The sequence below is a fragment of the Anser anser genome (assembly GCF_964211835.1).
Source record: "Anser anser genome assembly, chromosome: 4".
Taxonomy (NCBI): domain Eukaryota; kingdom Metazoa; phylum Chordata; class Aves; order Anseriformes; family Anatidae; genus Anser; species Anser anser.
Window position 1 is genome coordinate 66,289,556 of NC_139724.1, and position 23,517 is coordinate 66,313,072.

At 42.5% G+C, this 23,517-nt stretch overlaps 1 protein-coding gene across 1 annotated transcript in view; it reads right to left on the reverse strand.

The window, feature by feature from the left end:
• Positions 1–1,084: 1,084 nt before the first annotated feature.
• PPP2R2C (protein phosphatase 2 regulatory subunit Bgamma) overlaps positions 1,085–23,517 on the reverse strand; it is a 190,339-nt gene continuing 167,906 nt past the window's right edge. Inside the window, 3 exon segments of the mRNA XM_083834463.1 lie at positions 1,085–1,575; positions 10,329–10,420; positions 14,427–14,596. Of these exon segments, the coding sequence (XP_083690589.1) occupies positions 1,284–1,575; positions 10,329–10,420; positions 14,427–14,596 (554 nt within the window). The 3' untranslated portion in view covers positions 1,085–1,283.

Consider the following 23,517-nt stretch of genomic DNA (forward strand, 5'->3'; position numbering starts at 1 on the left):
CAATTTTCTCCTGGATGAAGAGGACTTCCTGCCCACTACGCTTTTCCCATAAACTTCCCGAATGAGGTACATCAATTCCTTGTACTTTCACTTGCCATTTCCATCACTATTCATTTGGAAATAGTGATAGATCTCTCTTAGAGCTAGATTTCACAGAAATGTATTTACGTGGAAGAAGGTTTGGTTTGGAGGGTTTGTGTTTTCCTGTTTCTCCAGAAATACCTTTGTCATCTAGCAGTGGACTTAAAAACTTTAAAATTCACTGAGCAATGCTACATCTCACAGTACCTTTTTATTATAGTGACAGAGATCGTGGCATTGTCTGTGTTCCCCAAATGCCAGGATGAAAACAATTGTGCTGCAAAAAGCAAACAAGGGATTTTCTGAGGTGTCTAGAAGTGATGCAACTTTGCTTGGCATTTTTAGCCAAGACTTCCAGAACTCCAACCCCCCAAACAATGGTGTGGGTTTATGTATTAACTCTGCCAGGCCGTGTTTGAACAGCCAGTCCCCGTGGAGTAGTAATACCAAGGTCTTAAATAGTCCTCCACCTGGTGAGGATGCTAATTATTGTTTTAAACAGAGCAAAGAGATTGATGGAGAATGAACTTCTTAAAATACGCTGGCTAGCTCTATCAATCTGTCACTTATTCACTTGGGAAGTTAAAGCACACAGTTAGTAATGTGACTAAATATTGAAGAGATGTTGTAGAGAAGGGAACGAGGCAGGTGAGACAGGACAGCCTTTCGCCAGCGGGACTTTTGGAGGCCCTTCCACCGTGCCATGTGGCCTAAAGGGATGCAGCTATTCCTTCATTCACTCACAAACAGACTTGGCTTGGTTGAAAGACAGAAAAATGTTACTTGAAAAAAAGTAAAATAAAATAAAGCAAAAAGCTCTAACAATGTGGTAAATGCCGTGGACTGCAAAAGCAGGCAGTGCACCAGAACAGCGTGGTCCTGTGAACCACTGAGACCCTCGAAAGGACTGTCAGGAGTTGAGGAGTCTCAGCCCTCCTCAGGAACGCTCCCCAAATAAATAAATACCCCTGTTTGGTAAAGGAACCGATACAGACCACAGTACTGGATTTGCAGTCGTGCCTTTTACTTATACAGTTGCAGTGATGGGAAATAGTTGGCTTGCCACCGATAATGATACAGGCGGAGGGATGAAAGGATGCAACCTACAAATCCCACCACAGAAGCCACAATTTGTGTGAGGATCACATCCTTCTACAATTCTCAAGAGGCTGGTTTGTAAGTAGAGAGGGATATTGATAAATCTAGTGCATTTCTGAGTTCACTTTATCCTGAAATATGTACAGATTGTTTGTCGCTGCTATAGCAATGATGTTCTCGGTTGGGTGCCACGCCGTGTGCAAGATCTTCTTCGTAAAGTCCAAACTGTCAACGCTGATGTCATCTTTCCTCCGTTTGCCACCGACGCAGACTCTCCGGGGCTTAAGGATAGCTCGTGGTTTGCTGCTCTCTCGGGATGCCTCCAAGGTAACATCCCGCTTGGTGTTTCGGTCAAACATTCGGAAAAAGTTGTTATATGCACCTGTCATGATGACGCTGGAGAGAGGGGGGGAAAAGACATGATTAAACAGGAGGTTGGGGGAAGTCTACTGACGTGAATGGACAGAGACAGCTGAGTGTTGACCTTAGAATAAGGTGGCTTCTGGTTTCAGAAACAGTACAAAACATGGGATTTTCCCCAGAGTGAACGGTTTTCTCCCCTCCAACGTATTCAGTGAAATTTCCAGTTACCCCAAAACTAGCTTCTGTAAGCATTCACACAAAAAATCATGTCAGGGCCCTGACATCATGAGACTGACTTCACAGGACAATAAAAGCGACACGTTCACCTAAGTTCTTTTTAATTACCCTCCAGCTTTTTACAAGCTTTTAAGGGTCATAGTTCCAGGCTTTTTTCTTTCACTGAAACACTCTTTAAGAAAAAAAAGAGCTTTGCAGAAGTAAATTTATTTTCAGAATAAACCCTTTTCCTTTCTGAAGCCATAGACCCATTAGAAAGTGTAGGCGCTATTAAAATTTTTATCTACAATACTTCTTAAAAATAAATATATTGATAAATAGGATTCTTTCATCTTCCATGTAAAGGTTGACTGAAGCATCAAGCCAGGATATATTTCTGGATCTGGGAGAAGGGGACAAAAAGCATACCTCGCCCTGTATAAAAATTACCCCATTAATCAGCTTGTAGCTTGAAATAATGAATTTTCAGTTGCTTCATTTCCCCATTCCCCAGGGGGGGATATTTTGTCACTGACTTTAATGAATTCAGGATTTCATCCATGGCCCTCAGGTTATTGGATTAGCATAATCATGGATCTTAGAGCCTTGTTTGAGAGCTCATCCCCTGAAAACTTTTTCTCTATCTGAGTCTAGGGCCACACTCCTCTCACCTTTCCCATGGGAGCCCAAATACAGTGAATTTAGTGAATTTTTGCGCTTCCATTCCAGAAGAGGAACCCACCCTGAACTGTCAGGTCTCCATGGGAGAAGCTGTGCTTTTAGTTCTAAGAAAGACTTGGGCAACCAGTAAATATTTGCCTTTCTGGTACAGCCCAACAGAGCATATTTAACGTGCCTCGCGTTTAATAAACTCATCTCCATGGCAGATGACAGCCGCGTTGCTGGAGCATTTGGCTGTGGTTTCCCCCCTGGGAGGAGCCACGCAGAGCTGCGGGCTGGCCCCAAGGCAGCTGCATATGAACGGTGGGAGAAGTCAGAGCCAGAAACCGTGCTCTCTGCTGGACGTGCTAGCTGGTGAGAGCTGGCGCCCCTGGGTTCAGGAGCTGTCTTACACCACATGCATAGACCCAGCCAGTGTTGCCGTGATCTCCTTTGGGGCCATCAGTAGCTGCTGTAATACCGATGAGCGATACACCCCAACCCCACCAACAGAGCTGCGGCGCTCACTGCGGTTGCACTACAGCTACCAAATGGCAGCAGCTCTGCTCCTTCAGGGCCTCTGCAGGGTGACCGGCTCAGGGGAGCTGGATGTGCAGAGTCACCAGCAGGACTGGCAGCTCTGCCCTGCCCTGGTGTTAGCTGGTAGCACGCAGCCTTCCCTTTGCTCGAGGGCTGCTTCTCCTGTTTGCTGCTGAGCCCAGGGCGGCCAGGGGAGGCACTGCCCATAGGTGGTTACGGCCAGCCCTGGCTGACTGCAGCTAGGCTGTCTGCAGAGGGTTTTTTTCCCTCACCTTCCCCACTTGCAGAGGCCTGGCACAGTTCTGCTCATTAAGCCCACGCAAACAACCTCGCATGCTTTAAAAAAAAAAAAAATAAAAAAAGTCAGTGTGACAGCTTGATAAAACGTACCCCAGAAGCTGCAGAAAGCCTATTGATCAAGATTAGTGCCCAGTTCAGAAATTGAATCAACAGCAGTAAATCTAATGTTTCACTCCTTCCGAATCACCGTGTCTTGTCATTAGGGCTCCTGCTGCAAGGGTTGGTCACAACACCCAGCAGCAGAGGTGAATCTGTACCTCAGCGCTCACACCCGCAATTAGCGATGCTGACAGGACTGTGGTGGGGTTAGCTGGTTGGTTGGTTTGTTCTTTTTTTTTTTTTTTTCTCCCCTCAGGCAAAATTTTGAAACAGGCTCCCAGAGCAGGGCACCACGTGCCATGGGCTGCAGAGCTGTGCTGGCTGGGACTCGGCTCCCCCGGGAATAAGGAGCCTGCACCAGATGAAGGCAGGCGCCATCGGGGAGCAGTTTTCATGCAGGCAATGTACCAATCCACCAACTGCATGGCGAAGTGCTTGTCAAAAATATCTTTTTTTAGGTTTTGCTTGCAGTAAAGCTGCTTTTACAGTCCATTTGCTTTTTAATTTCTTCAACTCACATATTTTTAAAAGTCTGTTTCCTTCAGTTGGATTTATTGCGGGGCTTTTTTTAACATATGTAGATGACTACTTTTCATGCTGGCCCTGTTTTTCTGTAGTTTAATGGCTCAGTAAAAAATAGCATTATGTAAATGAGAAAGTGCCCGTTCGTGTTTGAGATCGCAAACCCAGATGGATTATAACCTTACCTGCCGCTTAAAATAACAATAAATGAGAGCGAGAACTAGATGTAACCCTGCAATTTATTCCCATTCAGGAAAATATAATATACAATAATGGAATGTATGTGATAAGGAGGATTATAAATATATATATGTCCAAGAATTAAAATGGTAGCTGAGTCTAGGAAGTGCCTACCCTGTATTTCCAGACTGCGTGCTGGGCACAGCAGTGCTACAAGGAGTGCCTGCACCCCACGCTGGTTCAAGAAAGAAGCCTCCCAGCCCAAAGCTCCCCACACGAACTCACGGGTATGTAAGGCAGCAGCCCCAAAAAGCTCTGCCTCAGCTCCTTGAATTTTGCTCTGAAGCATGGCCAGTCCCACCTCACCTGGGCAGGGGCGTTTGGGGCTCAAAGCACGCAGCGGTGGCCCCTGAGGAGCAGCAGACTGATGGCTCAGGCAGAAGCAAAGCTGCACCCTGTGCAAACCACCACAGCCAGAGGCAGGAGGATTATTAAAAAAAAAAAGGGGGGGTGGGGGTGGGACACATACATACACACACACTAGCAGCACCCCAGGCCAACCCCTGTGCTGCCCTGGGAACCAAGCCGCCCTCGGTGCAGCACACTGTGAGCACGCTCTGCCTGCTCCTTCAGAGCTGCTCCAAGCAAGCACGGAGAGTTTCTGACAATCCTGCGCGCATGCTTTGAGCGACAACACAAGCTGCGAGTAATTCTTCCTGCCTGTGCTGACACTGTGGCATTTTTCCTTACCAAGGAGGCAGTCTGAGGCAGCTCACTGCCACGCTTAAGTCCCACAGCCCTGGGTCACTTGGGCACTGAGCCTTACCCCTCATTTTTTCCTTTACAAGCAGAACAAATATATTCTTACAGGGGGTAAAGGAAAAATCCAGTGCAACCCTACTTTCATTATATTGACTTTTCTGTTCACTCCCTCCCTAGTTGCCATTCTGTTCTCTCTTTCTATTCCTCCCCTTCTAATCACGAAATTGCAGTCTTTACCACAGTTTGCAGTTAGGTTTTCCCTTGCCATGTCCTCTTATTCCCCTCTCTTCCATTTCCCTTTATCCTGCTTCTCTCCTCCCTGCCAGTGATGTGTCCTCCCCAGCTCTGCTGCCCTCAGCTCCCTGCTCCCTCCCGTCTCTTCTGCTTCCCTTTGTCTTTTCCCTTTGTCTGTTCCTTTTTCCTTCCTCTTTGCTCTTCATGTTATTCCAGGGGGTTCCACTGCTCGCCCATCCCTTGCCATCTCCCTCTGTCTCCACCTTACCCTCACAGACAGCTTGCTCAGCTCTCAGGGGCTTCGGGCTGCCACCCGTGCCTTCTCCTTTGGGCTGCAGGCCGAGCAAAGCAGCAGATGGGCAGATTTACTCTCTCAGCAGGTACAAACGAGTGGTTCCTGTGCCCTTGAATCTGGCAGAAGTTTGGTAGCAGTGGCCCCAGACGTGTCAGGGTGCTAGGAGCTCAGCAGAGCCTGTCTGGCCATACAAAGCCTACCAGATCCCCAGGGGATGCGGGGGGGAGATGCGCTACCGCTCATCTATTCCACGTGAATACTTGCTATGGGCTGTAAAAGAGACTTTCGCGTGCAATGTGTGCATAATCTGCTTTTGAGCTGGGCACTCAGAGCACAGGGCCTGAGGACCTTAGCACAAAATCCCAGGAACTGGAGCCCATTGCAGCAGGAGGGGCTGTTTCAAATCAGCACAGCACTAACTGCTGCCGCTTAAACCAGTGCCCACTGGGCGCAGGTTTCTTCACCCATACCCTGCTGATCCGGTAGCCAGTGATATTTCAGGTAAACTCTATTATTTAAAAAAAAATAAATCAATCAATCAATTTACCATCTGTACAATTGTCTGGAGCAAAGGACTTGAGACTAAGAGTTCTTCCTACTTGCACTGCAAGAAGAATACACAGCACTAAACAGGCAGACGTTTACCTACGGAGAACTATTTTATTTTGCGTGACACCAGTAGTTGTTCCTCTAGGGTTTCATTTAGGGCCAGAGTTTTAGGGTCTACAGCAGCACCCCAGCAACTACTGATATCTTCAGCATCTTTAAGCACCTTAATACCATAAAGTATCTGGCTTTCATCAATATTTTGGTTTTGGTAATGACTCTGTTAAACAAAAAGCTTCGGTATGTAGCTTTCCTCTCTAAAACATTCTGCTTCTGTTGGAAGGTCAACACATTTCCTATTCCACCAACCTCAAGGGTATCTGAATAGGCCTTCAATATTTGTACTAAACAGCAGTGAGATCTTCTTCCACAATACTCTGTAAGCACTGACATGTCATCAGACACGTCAGTCACTGAGGACTGGGGTACCTCTGTCTCCAGACCCTGCGGTAAGTCTCAGCACAGAAAGGGGACATTTCTTTGACCTGAAACCACGTCCCCAGTTACACTTTGAGCCCTATGTGTACAAGAGCTCAATACCACACCTGCCAGTGCAGAATAGCACGTCTGCAGCTTTCTGGGACTACCATGCAAAGCCCAACAGACCTTTTTGTGGCAATCACCTGACCTTATGAGAAGAAAGGATTTGTCCCAGGAAAAGTCTTCAAAATATTTTTCATGGGAATAAATAATGCTGAGATTTATTACGACAAAGGGAAGGGAGGGAGCACTGCTGCAAACAAGTTTTCTCTCACCACTAGACTGCTGTATGCGTTATGGGGTAGGTCTGTAGGCTCCCTGGGCAGTTTTACTCTATCCTGCGCTGAGTGAAGCAACTGACCTCACATCCTAAAGGAGCTTCTTTAAACTCCCTGGGGATATGCGATGGAAAAGCTTGAGGTTCAGGGCTGCAACACTCTGGGACAGTTGGCTGGGATAACACTGGGTATAAGAACAGGGAATTCCCAAGTCCTTCCAAGCTAATATTTGACATGCCGAGCCTTGATAGTGAAATGATATCTTCTAGCTCCCCAGCACGGAGCGTGCTGCCAGATGGGAATAAATGGTTAACATTTGGTGCACTGGGACCTGCCAATCCCGCCTGATTGGAGTGAAGGCTGACGGGTTTGCACCGGGATGACTGACAGTTCAGTAGGAAAGGGCTGACTGAACAGCTGTACATGACTCCATTCATCTGCTTACAGCATATCACTGATCACAATGGTATTCAGAAGCCTCCCTGGAAGGGTTCCTATACACCCATTCATTTGAAATCTTAAAAAAAAAAAATAGTAATTAAGGTATTCATTTACTACCATGTAGAATATACTACACTTTTTTTCTTTTACTGGTTTCTTCTGTAACACACGAAAAGTTCCGTAAGTACTAAGTTTAGAGGTAAAACTGAAATACAGAAGGGGTATGGTTGGCAATGAGAAGGGTCTTGTGGGTCCTTATTGAAAGTCTTGACTTTGGAAGTGAATGGAAGAACAAAATGCGATTGTTGTACAAAGCAGAGCTCACACATTCTCCATAGTCACATAAAGATGTATACATAACAAAGATGACATGATTTTAGTGTACTATACTCCACCACAGATAATATGTGCTCATCTGCCTGCATTACTGTAAGACCCTTGCTTGACTCCCTCCCTGACCGCAGTTCCTGCCCAAGCACCTAGTGATTAATGTGCCCTTCAGCAAATGAGATAGGGTCTGTCTGATCGTATTAGTTCCTGTTCATTGGAGTAACTGAGCATCAATCACGTTCTAATCAGAGCCCACGTACATTGATTTTTTTGTAAACGGCCTCACCATCGGGTTCTATCATAGCCTAGATTAACTCCTTAATAATGACAACATTAGTAAGAAGTATTTTCTGCTAAATAATAAACACGCTTTCATTTTTAACCGAACAGTCCTGTCACTTTAATTTGTCATTGTAACTTTAAAGTCTACAAAAGATAAAAATACCAAGTTTAGAAATGCAATTATTAATGTTATGTATATGAATTAGTGTTATAAATGTTATAGTACAGCATCTCTTGCGAGTACTGTTGTTAACAGGTATTGCTTACCTTTAACAGTAGGTCTTTTTAAAAAAAACATACCAAAAAGACCAAATGAAGTGACCTTAATATTAAAACGAACTGTTCTTTAAGGGTTACTGATACCCAAATATAATTTAAATTATGATCTGCCAAAATCAAAATAATCTTGCAGTGTGTAGCAAAACAATAAAATACGTGTCAAGCACAGAAGCAAGAAGCTGAGAAAAGTGAACATGAATTTCCTCACCTCAAGAGATGAACATCAGTGCCGATATATTTGACTATTAAAAAGAAAACTAAATTAAAGTGAGCCCTTATCTTTTGTCAAATGTTGCCAGCTACTCCACTCAACAGTTTCTTCCAATCAAGAGCGGTGTGTTGTGCTTAGTGACAGATCTGGTAATTGTGCAAGACTAACAACCCCCCGATGCTTGGGCAGTACAACAAATTAAGCTCTCACGGTGTAAGGCTCCCACTTAATAATTACTCACTACGTCAATCTTTCTGATCTGTCAAGTAGGAACTAAAATATTACACTCACTTTAAATCCTGATACTGAATAAAACTTCTGTTATTACCAACTATCTGGATAGCGGTCTCACTTATCAGTGTGGATGGCAGTACTTAATTCGACTACAAGAGAAAGACCCTGAGCCTGTGAACATGTAGCTGCCCATCCTGCATGACACATTGGGAATTCCCTCTAAGGAAAAACAAAACGGTCTGAGAGGACCTGAAATCCTCTGAGTGTTTGTTGAAGTTTCAAAATATCTGAACGATTTGATTCTGTGGTTCTTTAGTGCCAGGTTTAGGCGGGGATCACCCCCACCTGTATTTCCAAGAAAGGCTTTTATTTTGGTATTTCCAGTAGGAGCAAACTACCAAGTACGTCCCACGTAGGCCCAAGCAGCAATGACCTCCTGTGCTATTACCATTAGCGTTTAGCTCAGCCAGATCCTCTTCCTCCCTACAAATACCTCCTTGGTGTATGTAGTAGAAGCAAGTATAATCTTGGCTCCTCTTTTGCCAGGCTGATCCAAAACCAAACTCTCCCCCTCCTCTCTTCAGAGCAGCTGCCCAATTGCCTGATTAGCTCATCTGCCTTGAAGATGAGGCACAAAAAATGTGTAACTGTAGTCCAAAGGTCTTTCAATAAGACCCCAACACAACATCAGCACTGCTCCCCTCTCTGTTGGATATCCCAGTCTTGCCCACCCAAGGATCACGTTTGCCTTTGTCTCAGCTGCCCCACGCTCTGTCTCACAGTCCCTGCCCAGCCTGGGGGGGCAGGCCTGCTTCAATGCAATGAGACGGACTGTTTTTCCCAAATGCGAGGCTAAGTGGCCTGAAGGCATAGTTCCAGGCTCTCTGTGAGTGCCAAAGTGATCAGCAGCACTTGCCGCTTGGCTTCCAGCTCTGCTGAGACGAGAGTCACAGTGTGCCATTCAAAATTGGCTTGTGCACTCTCTTTCACATGCATCCTGTAGTCAGCTAATCCCTTCCACAGCCACCTAGTGCATGAATGTCCCTGTGAGTTGTTTCCAACTGATAAGATGAAGGTTTGCGTTTTCTGTCAACTAAAATCCTCACCTTGCATCATATGCTTGGATTTCATCCATTTTTATTGTCTTGGTCCTGTAGACTGCTCAGTTCTTCCTGTACAATATTCCTACTCCCCAAAGTACCACTGCTATTTGCTAGGATTAGGGCACTGGCAAATTTAATCCTCTCTCTCACTTGTTGTGCTAGCATCTCTCCTGAAAACATCCAACAAGATACTGTGTCTTGGATATCTTGGGTAAACATAAGGAAAGGGGCTGCTCTGACTAGGGGTAGGCATCAGAAGAATCAGTGGGAAGGCGGCAGAAGTTTGCAGAGCATCGGTGGGTCCCTGTGACTGCCTGTCCCCTCATTTCTAAATGTCCCCTCATTTCAAATGTCCCCTCATTTCTAGTAAATGAACGGGGTATCTGAAGTAGCTTCTGCGTAAATGCAGGATCACACAAACCTCCTTAGTGCATTGGTGGGGCAGTGTAAATTAGCAGCATTCATTTTATTCTTGCAGCCTACTTACAGTTTTGGTGAAGAAAGGACTGGATTTGAGTTTTTTTCCCCTAAGGCATGAGCCAAGATTAACAAGAAGGATGGAGACCCAGCTGCACCAATATCCACACACCTTTTATCAGCCTGAACACTGATATGTAGGGATGTAAATTTATGTGGAAAATAACCATATATCATAATGTATTTTGCGATTGTTCCCCATCATATGGGAGCTCTTTTGCTAAATGAAGACAATGATGTACGTAAGGGTGGATTACCTGTCCGATCCATTCCATGCACATTCAAACTTGTCAAAGATGCAGTCATTTTCGTAGAGGGAACACAACTTGCTCCTAAGGTAATCATGGACCTGTTTTGTAGAAAACAACTGCTGTTATTCATGAAACAAAGCAAAACATAACTCCCAAACCAATCCCTCGATCTCTGCTTTGTCTCCCACGTTCACTTTCCAAATATGCTGCACAGATTGGTAACTTTGCTGCAGATACCGTGTTTAAACTCTAAAGAAGCTATCTGCGTCATCCCCCAACCTAATTAACCAGGTGCTACAGAATTATTGTTGCAGGAAGGCACGAAGCATACCTCGCTCAGCAGGCTGCAGACCACCCCTCCTCAACACACTTGTTTCTTGCTTGGGTGATTTTCTCAATGCTAGCCTAATTCCCAAAGACGTTTCACCAGCTGATACCCTAGATGTGCTAATTAATGTGCAAGAAATCTAATTTAAATTGTAACAAAAATGTCATATTCCAAGATAAGTGGATTATCACTTCTTGCAGCAGAAAGAACCTGGCTCTATTAAAAGGACCTGTAGTGTATGGTAGCACATACATTTGGGTACGGTATTTCGGAAGCATAATACAGTACAAGGTTGCAGATACACAGGCTGCAAATTAGAACACTAATTTAGCTCAAGGATACTTCATATTTGGCTGAGACTTAAAAAAAAAAAAATTGTAAATTTTCACATACCTACTTGAAAAGTGAGATTAATCAGTAGAAGACCTCTCCTCTGGGCTATATATATATACCTCTGCTGAGCAAGGGTTATCAGAAACAGACAAATCTCATGCAAACTGTTCCATCCCTTTGCTGGATTTGATTAGTTTTCCTTCTGGATGATTGCTTTAATTTCACAGGGAAATAATTAGCTAGAAAATCCCTGCACAGGAGAATTTACTAACGCACTTTCATTCCTTATGTTTTCTTCTAGCTGTTGTGGAAACCGTAACACCAGGCTGTGTGGATGACCTCTAGGAGCACACACCCCAGTAGGACAGCCAAGGGCATTACTGAGCTCTGGCCACAGAGGTACTGGCTGTTGTGTCCTGGCAGACTGCTCCTGCTCAGCACCACCTGAATTAGGGTCTCCTGACTGTGGTCCTTTCAGCACATGCTCAGCATCCTCCTCTGGCCTGAGGGCTTAAACATTTCTGCTAGCAACTTCTATCAAGACCAGAGTAGAGACAATGACCCTTCGCTAATATTTTATTTAAACTAAACCACCTTCAGAAGCCAAATTGTAAAGTTTACCAAGAATATTTGTAACATAAGGCTATGGAGGACTATACATTTTAGTTATGGATCAATTTTCAGCAATAGATGAGTGAACACTAAGCTGTATATCAACAGATAATGTCTTAATATGCAAATGGTAGATGCAAATAAAACATTTCACAACTACATGCATTTACTCCCATAGGTCAGAACACTTTCAGAAGGTCAGAACATGGAGAACTGATGCAGTTTCTTGCACCCCCTGTAATTAAATCTTTCCATTTTCTCTTTACTTAAAGTTTTTTTTTTTTTTTGTCTGTGTGTGTTACCCACGTAATTTGTTACAGAACTGGAGTTTTTTTCCATTATTATGTTTGTAAGCTCCCAAGACTTGGAAGAAGTAGCAAGGCTGGGTAAGGCAGGCCAAGGAAGTAGATTGCCTTTGCCTCACTGACTGCCATTTCCAGGTCTTCCTCTTCACCATTTCCAGCAGCCATCTTTCACAACCACCATCATGCACACACCCTGTGCAAGGAGTGTCCGACTCCACAGCTTAGAGCTGTGCCTTTCTACTAGCTCTACCAAAAAGCATTTTGCAGTTTCTCTCTCAGTTGTCTGATTTCTTCAAGGTCTCAGCTCCTTTTTCTTGACTGCCCCTGCCAACTTGCACTGCTGCCAGGGACAAGCAGCTTGCTCTCCACATTCACCCTTTGATTACCACATTTGACCACATTCAGTCCCTCAGAGACTATGGAGAACTAACTGGAGGAAACACACAATTTTCACTTTGTTTTCACATTCATCTGCCACTACAGATTGAGGGTAAATTCAGATTTGCTTTGTCTGTACATATTGTTCTTACCACGTATGAATAATACCTGAATCCCAATCAAGTTCACTCCTAACCGATCACCCCAGGCATCCTCCTTTTCTTCATTGCACTGTTTCAGGTCAGACCTTCCTGGAATTATCTAGTCATTTTGTGCTTCGGAATTACACAGCGATACGACTACGTGGGGAGCTGTTTCACTGGGGCTGCACATTCACTATCAGGAATTGTGCTGATAAGTGACACATTAGTCCAAATCCCTACACAATAAACCTTGCCAAAAGTGGATCAAGCTATTATCAGCTATGAATATGTTCATAGTTCAAGGTTGCTGAGAGCAGTTGGACTGTGTGAATCCTATGCAGTCCTGTGCCTATGGCCTCTGAGCTCTGGGTTCTCCTTCAGTCAGCTACAGCACTTGTCAAGGCACCGCACAGGTATTTGAGAATGAAAGGCAATCCATTGGTTAAAGTAAAGCAGCCAGAACACAGTTACATTTTCAGGGTTTTCTTGCTATTTTTCAAAAGCTTCTGACTATATTAAGCAGTACTGAAAATTTTACGTCGTATTCTTTTTCCGTATCTCAGCATGGAGAAACATAACTTTTTAATTGGCCCCACTGTTGGGTGTCAAACTGATTTAAAGGTAGCCACCTTGTTACATGGCTACCTACATGATGAAATAAAAGCAGATGTCAAAGTCAAGGCAAACAGATTGGCTTGACCAGCTATTCCTCTCCAGGGAGAAGGCTGCCTAATCCATTAGCATAAGTATAAAATAATGTATTACCTAAGTTCCTAAAAATCTGAGATAGAATTCTGTTACATAAAACACAGTCTCACCCTTACCCTCCCACTCCGTTTTTACAGCACACCAACATTTCTAACACATTTAGCATTACAAGTATGGCCATTTTCAGAGCAAAACCAATTCTGTAGTTTTAAAGGTACACAGGCTCAGACTTCTCAGTGCTAACAGGAGGTACAGTGAGGAGTGTCCACTGAAATGCAATGGGTGTACTGGGAAACATTGCCCACTTCGTCTACTAAACACTAGCTAATAAACACCTCCAATGTTACTGATGTCAAATTTTGGTTGTTTTGACATTTTCTACCACCAAAGTCTCCTTCCATGTTATTTGAAAAATAACTTTAATAATAGTTACTGTGAACTACTGTACCCCACCTACCATTTTATAGACACAAGGAGACAGAAAACAGGGATTGCTTTATCAGTACTGCAGCACTGTCCCTACGTAAGCAGTATGAGCTAGATGAATGACATTTTTCCTGCTTTGCATACTCTTCTGTAGGCACCCTAACATTTTTTTCTCATTGCATTTTCACAGCAAGCATTTTCTGTGTCACAGACATATTTTCCCTCTTCAAGGCAGAGTCAAAAATGTAAGCTCAGACCTCTATTGCCAACTAGAACAGATGTCAGAGTACAAGCTCAGCGCTGGCTGGAGCCACTGGCATTTTGTCTGGATAATATCACAATGAATTCAGGCAACCAGATGTGTCTGTCTGGCATTCACAAATCGCTGTGTCAGTGGTGATGTTAGGATTTAACAACGATCCCTTCTAGAACTAGACACAAGGGAGGAATGCGTAGATGAAGGTTTAAAAAGAAGTTCTGAAATGACAAAGGTGTAAACTCTCAGCAGTCCCAGAGGGACCAGGAAGCTAAGCAATTCGCAAAATCCTTTCCTGAGTTTCTTTTAAATGTTAATAGTGGAATACATCATCTGAAAATGGATGCCAAAGTGATGAGACGATTTCCCTTGCTGAAAGCATTTTTTTTTTCAAAAGCCCATTCCACTGTTACTCTGACTCCCTAGGAGTTACACATCTTTACTAATGCTGAAGTTGCCCTTTTGCAACTACAAGGACGCCACTACAAGGATTTTAATCATCTTGATTAGCAGCTCTTAACTATGCGCTCCTCAGACCAAGCAGTGAGAAGTTTGGGAAAACCTTCAGTGAGAAGTTTTTCTATTGTTACATTTCAGTAAGCAGGAGACACCTACCTGGTATGTTTCTACAGGCTTTGTTTCCATGTTCAGATCCCAAACCTTGACAGTGAGGTAATCTCTTGTTAGCATATATCTACCGCTGTGACTGAATTTGACATCTGACACTGAAGAGATAATTTCTGAAAAAAACGATCTGTTACTGGGGTCTTCTGGTTCTTCATAAACTGTTTAAAGAAAAAGAAGCAAGAGAGAAATTAGAATTCTGTAGAAGGAATGCTTTGTTACACAATCTGTGCTGTGTATTTCTTGTGAAACAAGGTAATCCAGTGTACCGATGCACATGATATAGAATTAATTATATGCCCAGCACCTTAATCCTTTTTCCTTTATCTTTATAATGCTTCCTTTATCTTTATATAAAAATACAAGTAGTAATCTTTGAATTTTACAATAATTAACCTTATCACTGTGCTCCCACAGCATCACTCTGGGAAATCCCATAAATATACCAGTTAGTTGACTACAGCTACGGAACAGCAAGGCAGTTCATCCACGGTCACCTTCCCAGGGGTCCCCACATCCCATTTCCCGACACATAAAGAAAATTCAGGGGCTCCGGTACATGAAAGGTGTCCATGTGGTCTCACAACAGCCTTGGCATCCCCAGGAAGGGTGGTTACTCAAAGCCTGCCCTGCCTGCCAGAACCAGCTGGCCTGTCTGCAGGCACCTCACAGCTCTTGTCTGAAGGCACCGGAGACTAAACATGAGAATTTTGAGAAGCAATTGCAAGCTGCAATTACCTCCTTCCAATGAAGGGAGCAGGGAACAGACAGTGATTTACCACGTGCATACATGAGCTGTTTGGTTGATGTGCAAAAGCTGACAGTCCTGGGAAGCACTAAATTCACTGCACGCTCTGGTTAACTGCTCTGTGCGCTGCACGATCCGACAAGGCAGGGGATCATGAAATATTGCTTGGAGTATTCCATACGGGGATACTTAGCTCTTGTAGCTAGAAGCAGTCACAGCACCAAGCCTACATGGGTTTGAGAAGCGTTTGGACAACACTCTCAGAAATATGGTCTGATTTTTGTGTGGTCCTGTGCTGAGCCAGGAGTTGGACTCAGTGATCCCTGTGGGTCCCTTCCAACTCAGATATTCTGTGATTCTCTGAGATCAGTAATCCCTATTCAACTGCGTATAATAATAATAATGATACTTTGATGACACAAAATGAATCGCAGGAACTTGAAACAACTGGTTTTAGTAGACCCGACTTCATCAGCTACAAGCCCACTTCTAACCAGCTCTCTTCATCCTTCCCCCAAAAGCCTGCACTAATTCCAGCCCTGGAAGAGTCGGAAGGTGAGGAGCCCACAGGAAGGGGGTGCTGCTGGTGTCAGGTCCCCCAGCTGGTTGAGGTGAGAATTAATTCCTTAACTCCCGCCAGGAGCCTATAGGACTTCTGTTGTCTTTTTGCAGATCTCAGTGGCCCAGAGACACAATTGACCTCATATGGTGAAGTTTAGTAGAAAGTCAGACTTTGGGGATCTTCCAGTTATCAGTAAAATCAATGCAGTTCTGGCACCTACATCTAGAATATTCTTTGAAAATTGGCAATTTGGTGAGTGTCACTTCCAAGTTTCAAAAGCAGGTGAAGGAAAGCCATTAGATGACACATGAAAACGTGCTGAAAGTGGAACAACTTTCAGCTGTCAGTCAAAACAGACTTTTTTTGTGTAGTCCATTGGAATATTTGTTCTCGGTTCATTTATCTATGGCTATGATTCAGGCTGTTGAAAGCAACAAGGTTCCAGTTTCCGTCAAGTGAAATAATGTTCGGCAGAAAGCTAAGGGTGAGTATGTGGGCGAAGCATGTGGGGTAATGCAAAAAATTATGGGCAATTTTCTTTGGGGGTGGGCAGTGGAATGCAGCCCGGCATGCACATGAGAATAAGGTCTATATTTGAACACGTACAACACATCTAGATGGCAATGTACTTCAAAACGGGAGGGGGGGGGAACTTTTCAGACAGACTGTAAACGAACAACTTTAAATAGCTTTTTAAAAATTTGCCTAGACATTCTGCAAAGCAGATATTTTGCAATTATCCTGTCAGATTTTCAATAGAAATCTGACGAGCACAAAGCAATTATCATTTCTCATACCTCTTCCCTTTAATCTGTCCAAACTATGCACTTGGCTGGCAGGAATTTCATCCTCCTAATTATGATGTGAAGTTGCTATTAAAGCCAGGAAAGGGAAAAAAAAAAAAAAAACTAACTGAACTACACCTTCATTTACAGCTTAGATATATTTTTTCAGCTCTATGTGTCTCATCCAACTCCCAGTGATTAGAGAGGAGTAATATTTGTACCTGGATGCTCTGTATTTTGTTAATTAATGAGATTAAACAATTTCATCCCTTATCTGCACTGTGTATTGCTTTTCTAGCCTTACCACAGTAAGTATTAGAAAGACTTAGATTAATTAAACTGCAAAACCTACTGCAGGCATGAAAGCCCTGTATCACTACGGAAAGAAAGGTAGCAATTTTAGAGGTGGAAATTCATTGCAGATAGCTCCTACAGTCAGCACAACCGAACCAGGAAAATTGTTAAAGGAAATTAGGGAGTGGCTCCCAGTGACACGGAGAAAGCGCAGCAACTAGCAGCGTGTGGCTGAACACCCAGATCAAGGCACTGGCCTCAGGAAATGAAGGTGAGATAGAGCATCCACAGCTCTTTGCTATTTCTGGTTTAGCAGCAACATACAGGTGCACACAGACTGCAAAAAGGCATAGTGGAAGTTCAGTCTGGCTAATGAAAGCTAAGCGAAGACAGAACAGCAGCAAAGACCACGTAACGAAGCCTCTAGTTCAGGCAGGCAATACAAATTCTGCCCTGGCTTCTTCAAGCTGACAGGAGGCAACGTGGTGCTAGCCCACTGTCCGCAAGGTCAGATTTGCCAGACTGCACTGGAAACACACGTTCTGCTCACTACAGTTTATATTTACCTTGGGGAGGCTGCTCTTACACCAGGGAACCAACAGCACCCAAGGCACAAGACTTCAAATTGAACGTACTTTTCTCTATCTAAGCACATCTTGTTAGACTAGAATCTGGAATCTGAACTTTACTGAGATTCGATTACAAATTCTATTACACTCCTCCATTAATTTCTTATTAACTTCTTAATAAGTAACTTTTGTCATAAAAAGGGTATTTAATTTTCATGAATATTGTTATTGAAAGCATTCTCAGTGCTCATTACATGAAAGATGAAGCTACCTGTCCAGCTGCCAACTGATGAACTCACAGAGTAGTGTGCTCAGCTTTCACATGCCACTGCTCAGACTTAAATATGACCTCGATGGCAGGGGCTGGGGAACAGAGAAATACCAGGGGATGACGGGGGGAAACTGAGTGTCTCTAAGTACAGCCAATGCTGAAGAGGAGCCTCCAAGGCAGACACCATTCCTGCTCCTCGCTCCACAGGCAGAGACATGAGGAAGCTGGGAAGTCAGCTTAGGGAAATAGAAATGCTCTGTCCCTCTCTGCATGCCTTTCTGCTCATAAGTCAAAAACCAGCGTAGCTTTTCACAGAAGTAATTCCAGATTTTGGGTAGAAGGATGGGTCGGGTGAAGAATACTTGCCAGAGCACTCTTTTCCCAGATCCTGAAGAAAGTCTGCAGCACAAAAATATGCCCCTTCTTTCTCAAAAGGAACTGCCATCTGCTTAATGAGCTCTCAACTCAGTTAAAAATATCTTAACATGCTTTGAATTTCTCTGACCTAATATACAGAGACTCTCTTTAGTATCGGTGGATAGAAAAGGCACTGCCCAGGTGTGCATTTATTGTGCAGAAATACATGCACGTCTACAAAAAAAGCCAAGAACAGTTAGGGTGGGTAGGAAGGTCCATCTCTCTCAGCTTCCCTTCCAGACAGAGGCTAAAAGCAGATGGCTTGGGCAGGACCTACTGACATTCTTGGAGCTCTCATCAAGCCGGGGAGTAGCACTCTGGGTGTGATAGGTGCTGCCACTGAAACTTCCCATTTGTTTTAACATGGGCCTGATTACACAGACCTGGAAGGTATACGGTTTGGAGAAGACACATCCAATAATGAACAAATAACCCTAATCTTCTAGTTAAATTCTAAACAAGAACTAATGGCTAACAAAAACTAAGGGCTGCACATGCAAATGTAACCTTTCTTAAAAATATTGTTTCTTATTTTTCTTTTAATTGCCAAAACCACTGATAACATGCAGACTGGAATTTCTCACTCCACTCAACACACACCATACAAACCACAAGGTCCACGAGGGGTGAATGCATGCTTTGAAATCCCACTTCAGTGGCCTGGAGAGAGACCAGGTATCGCCGATACTGCCTTCCTCTTCAGCTTCACTAGCTACATTTTGCTGCAGTACAATATTCCAATTTCTCAAATACATAACTGTGGCAGATGAAGGAGGGATATCAAACTGCTAGCAACACAGGAAAGTGATAAATCAAACAGCATCACCGTGCACACTCTGTTGAAGAGCAGTGGGTAGATTGTAGCTAAATGATATTTTAGGAGCCAACCAGCCATCACCCCAGCAATAGCCAAAATGTAACTTCAGCCTCAGAAAACATAAAAGCTCATGCTCTCATAACAGGTTTTTCTCTGTGATTTTTTGGTCCCTCTTCCAAAGGCGCACACTTTTGATGGAGTCATTGGGATCTGCAGACTGCAGTACCACTGAAAATTACTAATTTGTTTGCTGGCCTGAGCTTTAATCATTGCAGGGTATAAATTCTGGCATATGTGAACTTTAAAAAATAATAATGCTAAAAATGGCTCATGTGGTGGGTGCAGTGTCATGATCCAAAATAGCACACACAATGCTGTATTCCTCAACAAGGAAAATGCATACTCCTTTACTTTATATCAGAGGACCTTGGCTAATGCCTTGACTTAATTTTCAACACTCTTCTCACTTCCCCTTTTCCTCTTACCTTCTTTCTTTTGCCTGGATGAAATAAAACCATGAGCTCCTCACAATGCTGCTGCAAGGCAGATGGTGCCCAAATTCAAATGTGAATAATGTTTTTCAAAGCACAAAGAAGAAAGATCTATTTAAAGGGAAAGCAATAACAGTATCTGAGATAATATGGGGCAGGGGTTAGAAAAGCTATCTATCTAATATAATGAAAGTTTATCTGGAGCTACTTTTTATTTTCTACAGGAATTTATAAGTGTATAATGGATTGATGGGATAAAAGAAATGTCAACTGTATTCAGTTAAACAAATCTTCCATCGCTTTTAAAGGGGAGAAACATAGAGTACAAGGTTTGGCAAAAAAAATTGTTATCAAGGCCTGAGCACTTGATGATAACTGAAAGGGTTTACTGTGAAATATCAGTAAACAAAACAAAGAGAGAAAGAGAGCTTGCAAGGGAGAAGACCGTGATAATGCTGCACACTCCTTAAGGCACAAAGATATGAACCTTGAAAATTTCTGTTACTGCCAGCCAAAAGCAGAACTATAGATAAAAACAACTTTTTTCTATTACAAAGCCAAATAGATTTAAAAAGAAAACTAAAGATGAATCATGCTTACATATATTTCAGAACATGTGATTATCTGAAAGGAAAGAAAAAACTTGAAGATGGAAGCTTAGCAGCTCCAGAGCTGATAAGAAATTCCATCACTCATAGGATAAAATTATAAGTGGCCTTAAAAAGCCATTCCCTATAACAGAAAAACAGCTACTTTCCTTCTATTTAAGAACAAGCATAAACTTTCAAAAGTTTTTTTGTTTTTTTTTTCCTAGAGGATACTGTTAGTATTAAAAAACAACTGGATGAAAAAGTGAGACTGGACAACTGACTCCTCACTGCTGACTGCTTCTCCTGTTAAAAAAGCCCATTGCAGTGACTGTATTTTCACGTACAGTCGGTGCCCACCCCTATAAGAGCCATTTCTTAGATTTAAGGACCCAGAAATCCTGCACCGTGAAATAACAACTCTCCCTCTCCCTCCAAAGACAGCTCATGGATGTACAAAAACCTCCAGCTCCTGTTCAAGGGCCACATCTACAAATCAGTGAAAATCAGTTTGAGGAACAGCAGAAAAAAGGCAGTAGGACTTACGAGGGGGCAGTGGACTGTAGAGGCCAGAGCCAGGGAAGATGCTGGAACAACAAGAGCGGGAGAACAATTTTCTTTGTCCAAGCATGCAAACAGCCTGCAGTTGGGCTGAATTAAGGACTTGTTACAGGTAGCACCTACACACACAGTAGGTGTATTTCAAATGGACACACGTACTGGTGGTGGATCAGGTATTCTCTCAGTGGGCTTGAAGTTTCATAAGCACAGAAAAGAGCTGCAGTCCCAGCCCGAACAATTTATCACCTAAATTAAGGCTTTCCTGCATTCAGATCCCATATTAAAATGGCTGCAATACCTAATTTAAATGTACTGAAAATGGTACTTGGAAATGAAGGAATTCTGCCCCTCTGGACAGATCGGCCACAGCAGCTTGCAAGAGGGACAAGAAGAAATATACTGTCTTGAGAGCTGATAAACACTTTTAAACATTCTTACTTTCTGGACTACATGTTATACTTATGAAATGTCTCCCATAAAATATGATTCTAAGCTGAAAACCTTACTAAAAACTTAACTATAATACATTTAGATGGCAAATCAGCACTGGTCCACAGGACAGCTGTGATTTGCCCCACAGTTTCATAATTTAATTTCATAAAGCTTAGTATAAAAAACCTAAGCTAAATTTCATGAAATTTATATAAAACTACTAACATGTTCATTCAACTCCACAACACACTTTCTGCTATTTTCTACTTCTTACTATTTTCCGACAGAGAAAGCTTTTTTTTTTTTTCTTTTTTTGGTGCCATTTAGATTCAAGATGTGATCATATCCTGAGGTATGTGTAGCTCTGGTCTTATCTCTAAAGCGGTAGGGGACTGAAGAAGACACAATAAAAGGCAATAACAATGACCAAAAGCATCAAATAACTCCATGCAGGGAATGCTAAATAGACTGGGACTCCTCAGCCTAGGAAAGAGTGCTCTGAGAGGTCTGTAATTGTGGCACAGGGAGGATGAATAGGGAAGGACAGCTCCCGTTGTACACTGTCTCTTCCAGTCAACAACTAAGGGGTCACCACGGGAAACTAGGAAGGGGCAAGTACAGAACAGGCAGGAGCAGACCACACTATGCCTAATTAAGTTAGAGAAGGTTTACTGATAGATATTGGGAATGGTAAAAATTATACACAGGTTCAAAAGTAAACGCACAATTTCAAGGAAAAAAAATCCATTTGAGCTCTGCTAAATGCAAATAAGTTCACTCTTGCTAGAGACCCTGAACCCCAGGTTTCCAACTGCAAACTGCAAAGGGCTTATACATTTGCTCTAGTATATGCTTATACAATGCTTGTACATTTGCTCTAGTCTTACATTTTTTGTTACATTTCAGAGCCAGAATACACTGCTGGAAGGACCTCTGGTCTACCCAGGTATAGTCTTTCTACACGATTTGAAATCTACTTTTGGATTTTGTACTGAAAAGTTCCTGAGTTTATTATGAGTGAATAAAGATCAGGTGCAAGGCTCCCTTTGAAATTCATGGTCTCTTTATGCCTTTTTAGTTTCGCTGTTTACGATAATAGTTTGATTTACCATTATTATTTACTTTATCTTTCACTACCTCTGAGTCTTTTATTGTCTGGCATTAAGCCAATCCACTTGTATATTCACCTCCTTCAGAAATTCTCTTTCAAGATCAGGGTATATTGCTAGTGTGAAAATCTTGCCTTTCTGTTTTACAAGGATTAATACAGATATAGGCGTATGGGATTTTTTTTCTCCACCTTCATAAGCAACTTATAATACATTTATCTGATTAGACATGAAGTATAAATAACTAACCGCAATTACTTAACATTTCGCATTATTATAGCCTTATCACTGTATTTGCTCATCCCTTTTTAAACTGAAAAAGTAATTTCTTTTTTATTACTTCAATTTTCTATGTCTTTTCATGAAATTTGGAGAGCACCTGTTCTCTTACATGTCATTTTCCTTCTCTGAGTAAGGGTAAGTTTTGGAAGCTATTCCTACACTTCAAGGCCAAAATTCCACCTACCGCAAAGCATTCCTTTATCCAATGACCCCTTATTAAAACTGGGCTTCTCATCAATACCTCTAGAGAGTCTGACTTTTAAAAGCAGAGCCCGAAATCAATATTTAAGAATCTGTTTTACCATCTGTGGTGAGTTGCTGCAGCTTGTCACAAACCACAAGGGACAGTGCATTAGTGCTGAAGGGCAAAGCCAGATCAATAGCTAAGGATCAGTGGGTGGCAGCTTCACTATGGAGCTGCTTCTGTTAATGTAACTTTGCCAGTGAGTTTGTTAATAAAGAGAAATGGTGCTAAAGAGAGCACGGAAGTGAAAAAATGTGAGGCTAATCTGGAGGATCAAGCTTCTTTAAACCTCGGTCTCACAAAGACTTATGTGCATGTTTAATGCCACGTGTTGTGAGCAATGCCATGGAAGGTAATGGGACATGAAACTACTCCTGTACAGACAAATTCATGCATAAGTCTTTCCAATCTTGATACATAAGGTTAGCAATAAATGTTTTCTTTCCCCAGTGAAACAGGATCTTGAAAGAATAATGTTGGTTTCAAGAGACATTGAAAAGCAGTATTTGTTGCTATTAAAAAAAAAAAAAATTAAGCAAACAAGACAGGAATTTTAATAGTCTGAATAATTAAAGCAATCTTACAGCAATTATTTGCTTTATCTGTGTGTGGTTGGGGGAGAGGGGTTAATGAAACACCTCTTCAATCATAAATCATTTACCATTGCTTCAGGCTTTTCTCTTTCTTCTTACTATTTGATAGCTAGAAGTACATAAATCAGTCTTTTTCTTACTCTGATTTAATTTTAACATATCTTGCACAACAATATTATGTCTGCTACATAGACATAATCGTATTTCTGTAGAAGCATTTTCTAATTTTCATTAGCCATGTTATGAATGTCTTTATTATACATCCACATAAACTGAGCAGAGTAGAAATTCTGGAGCTCATGCTAAAGTCAATTTTCCAC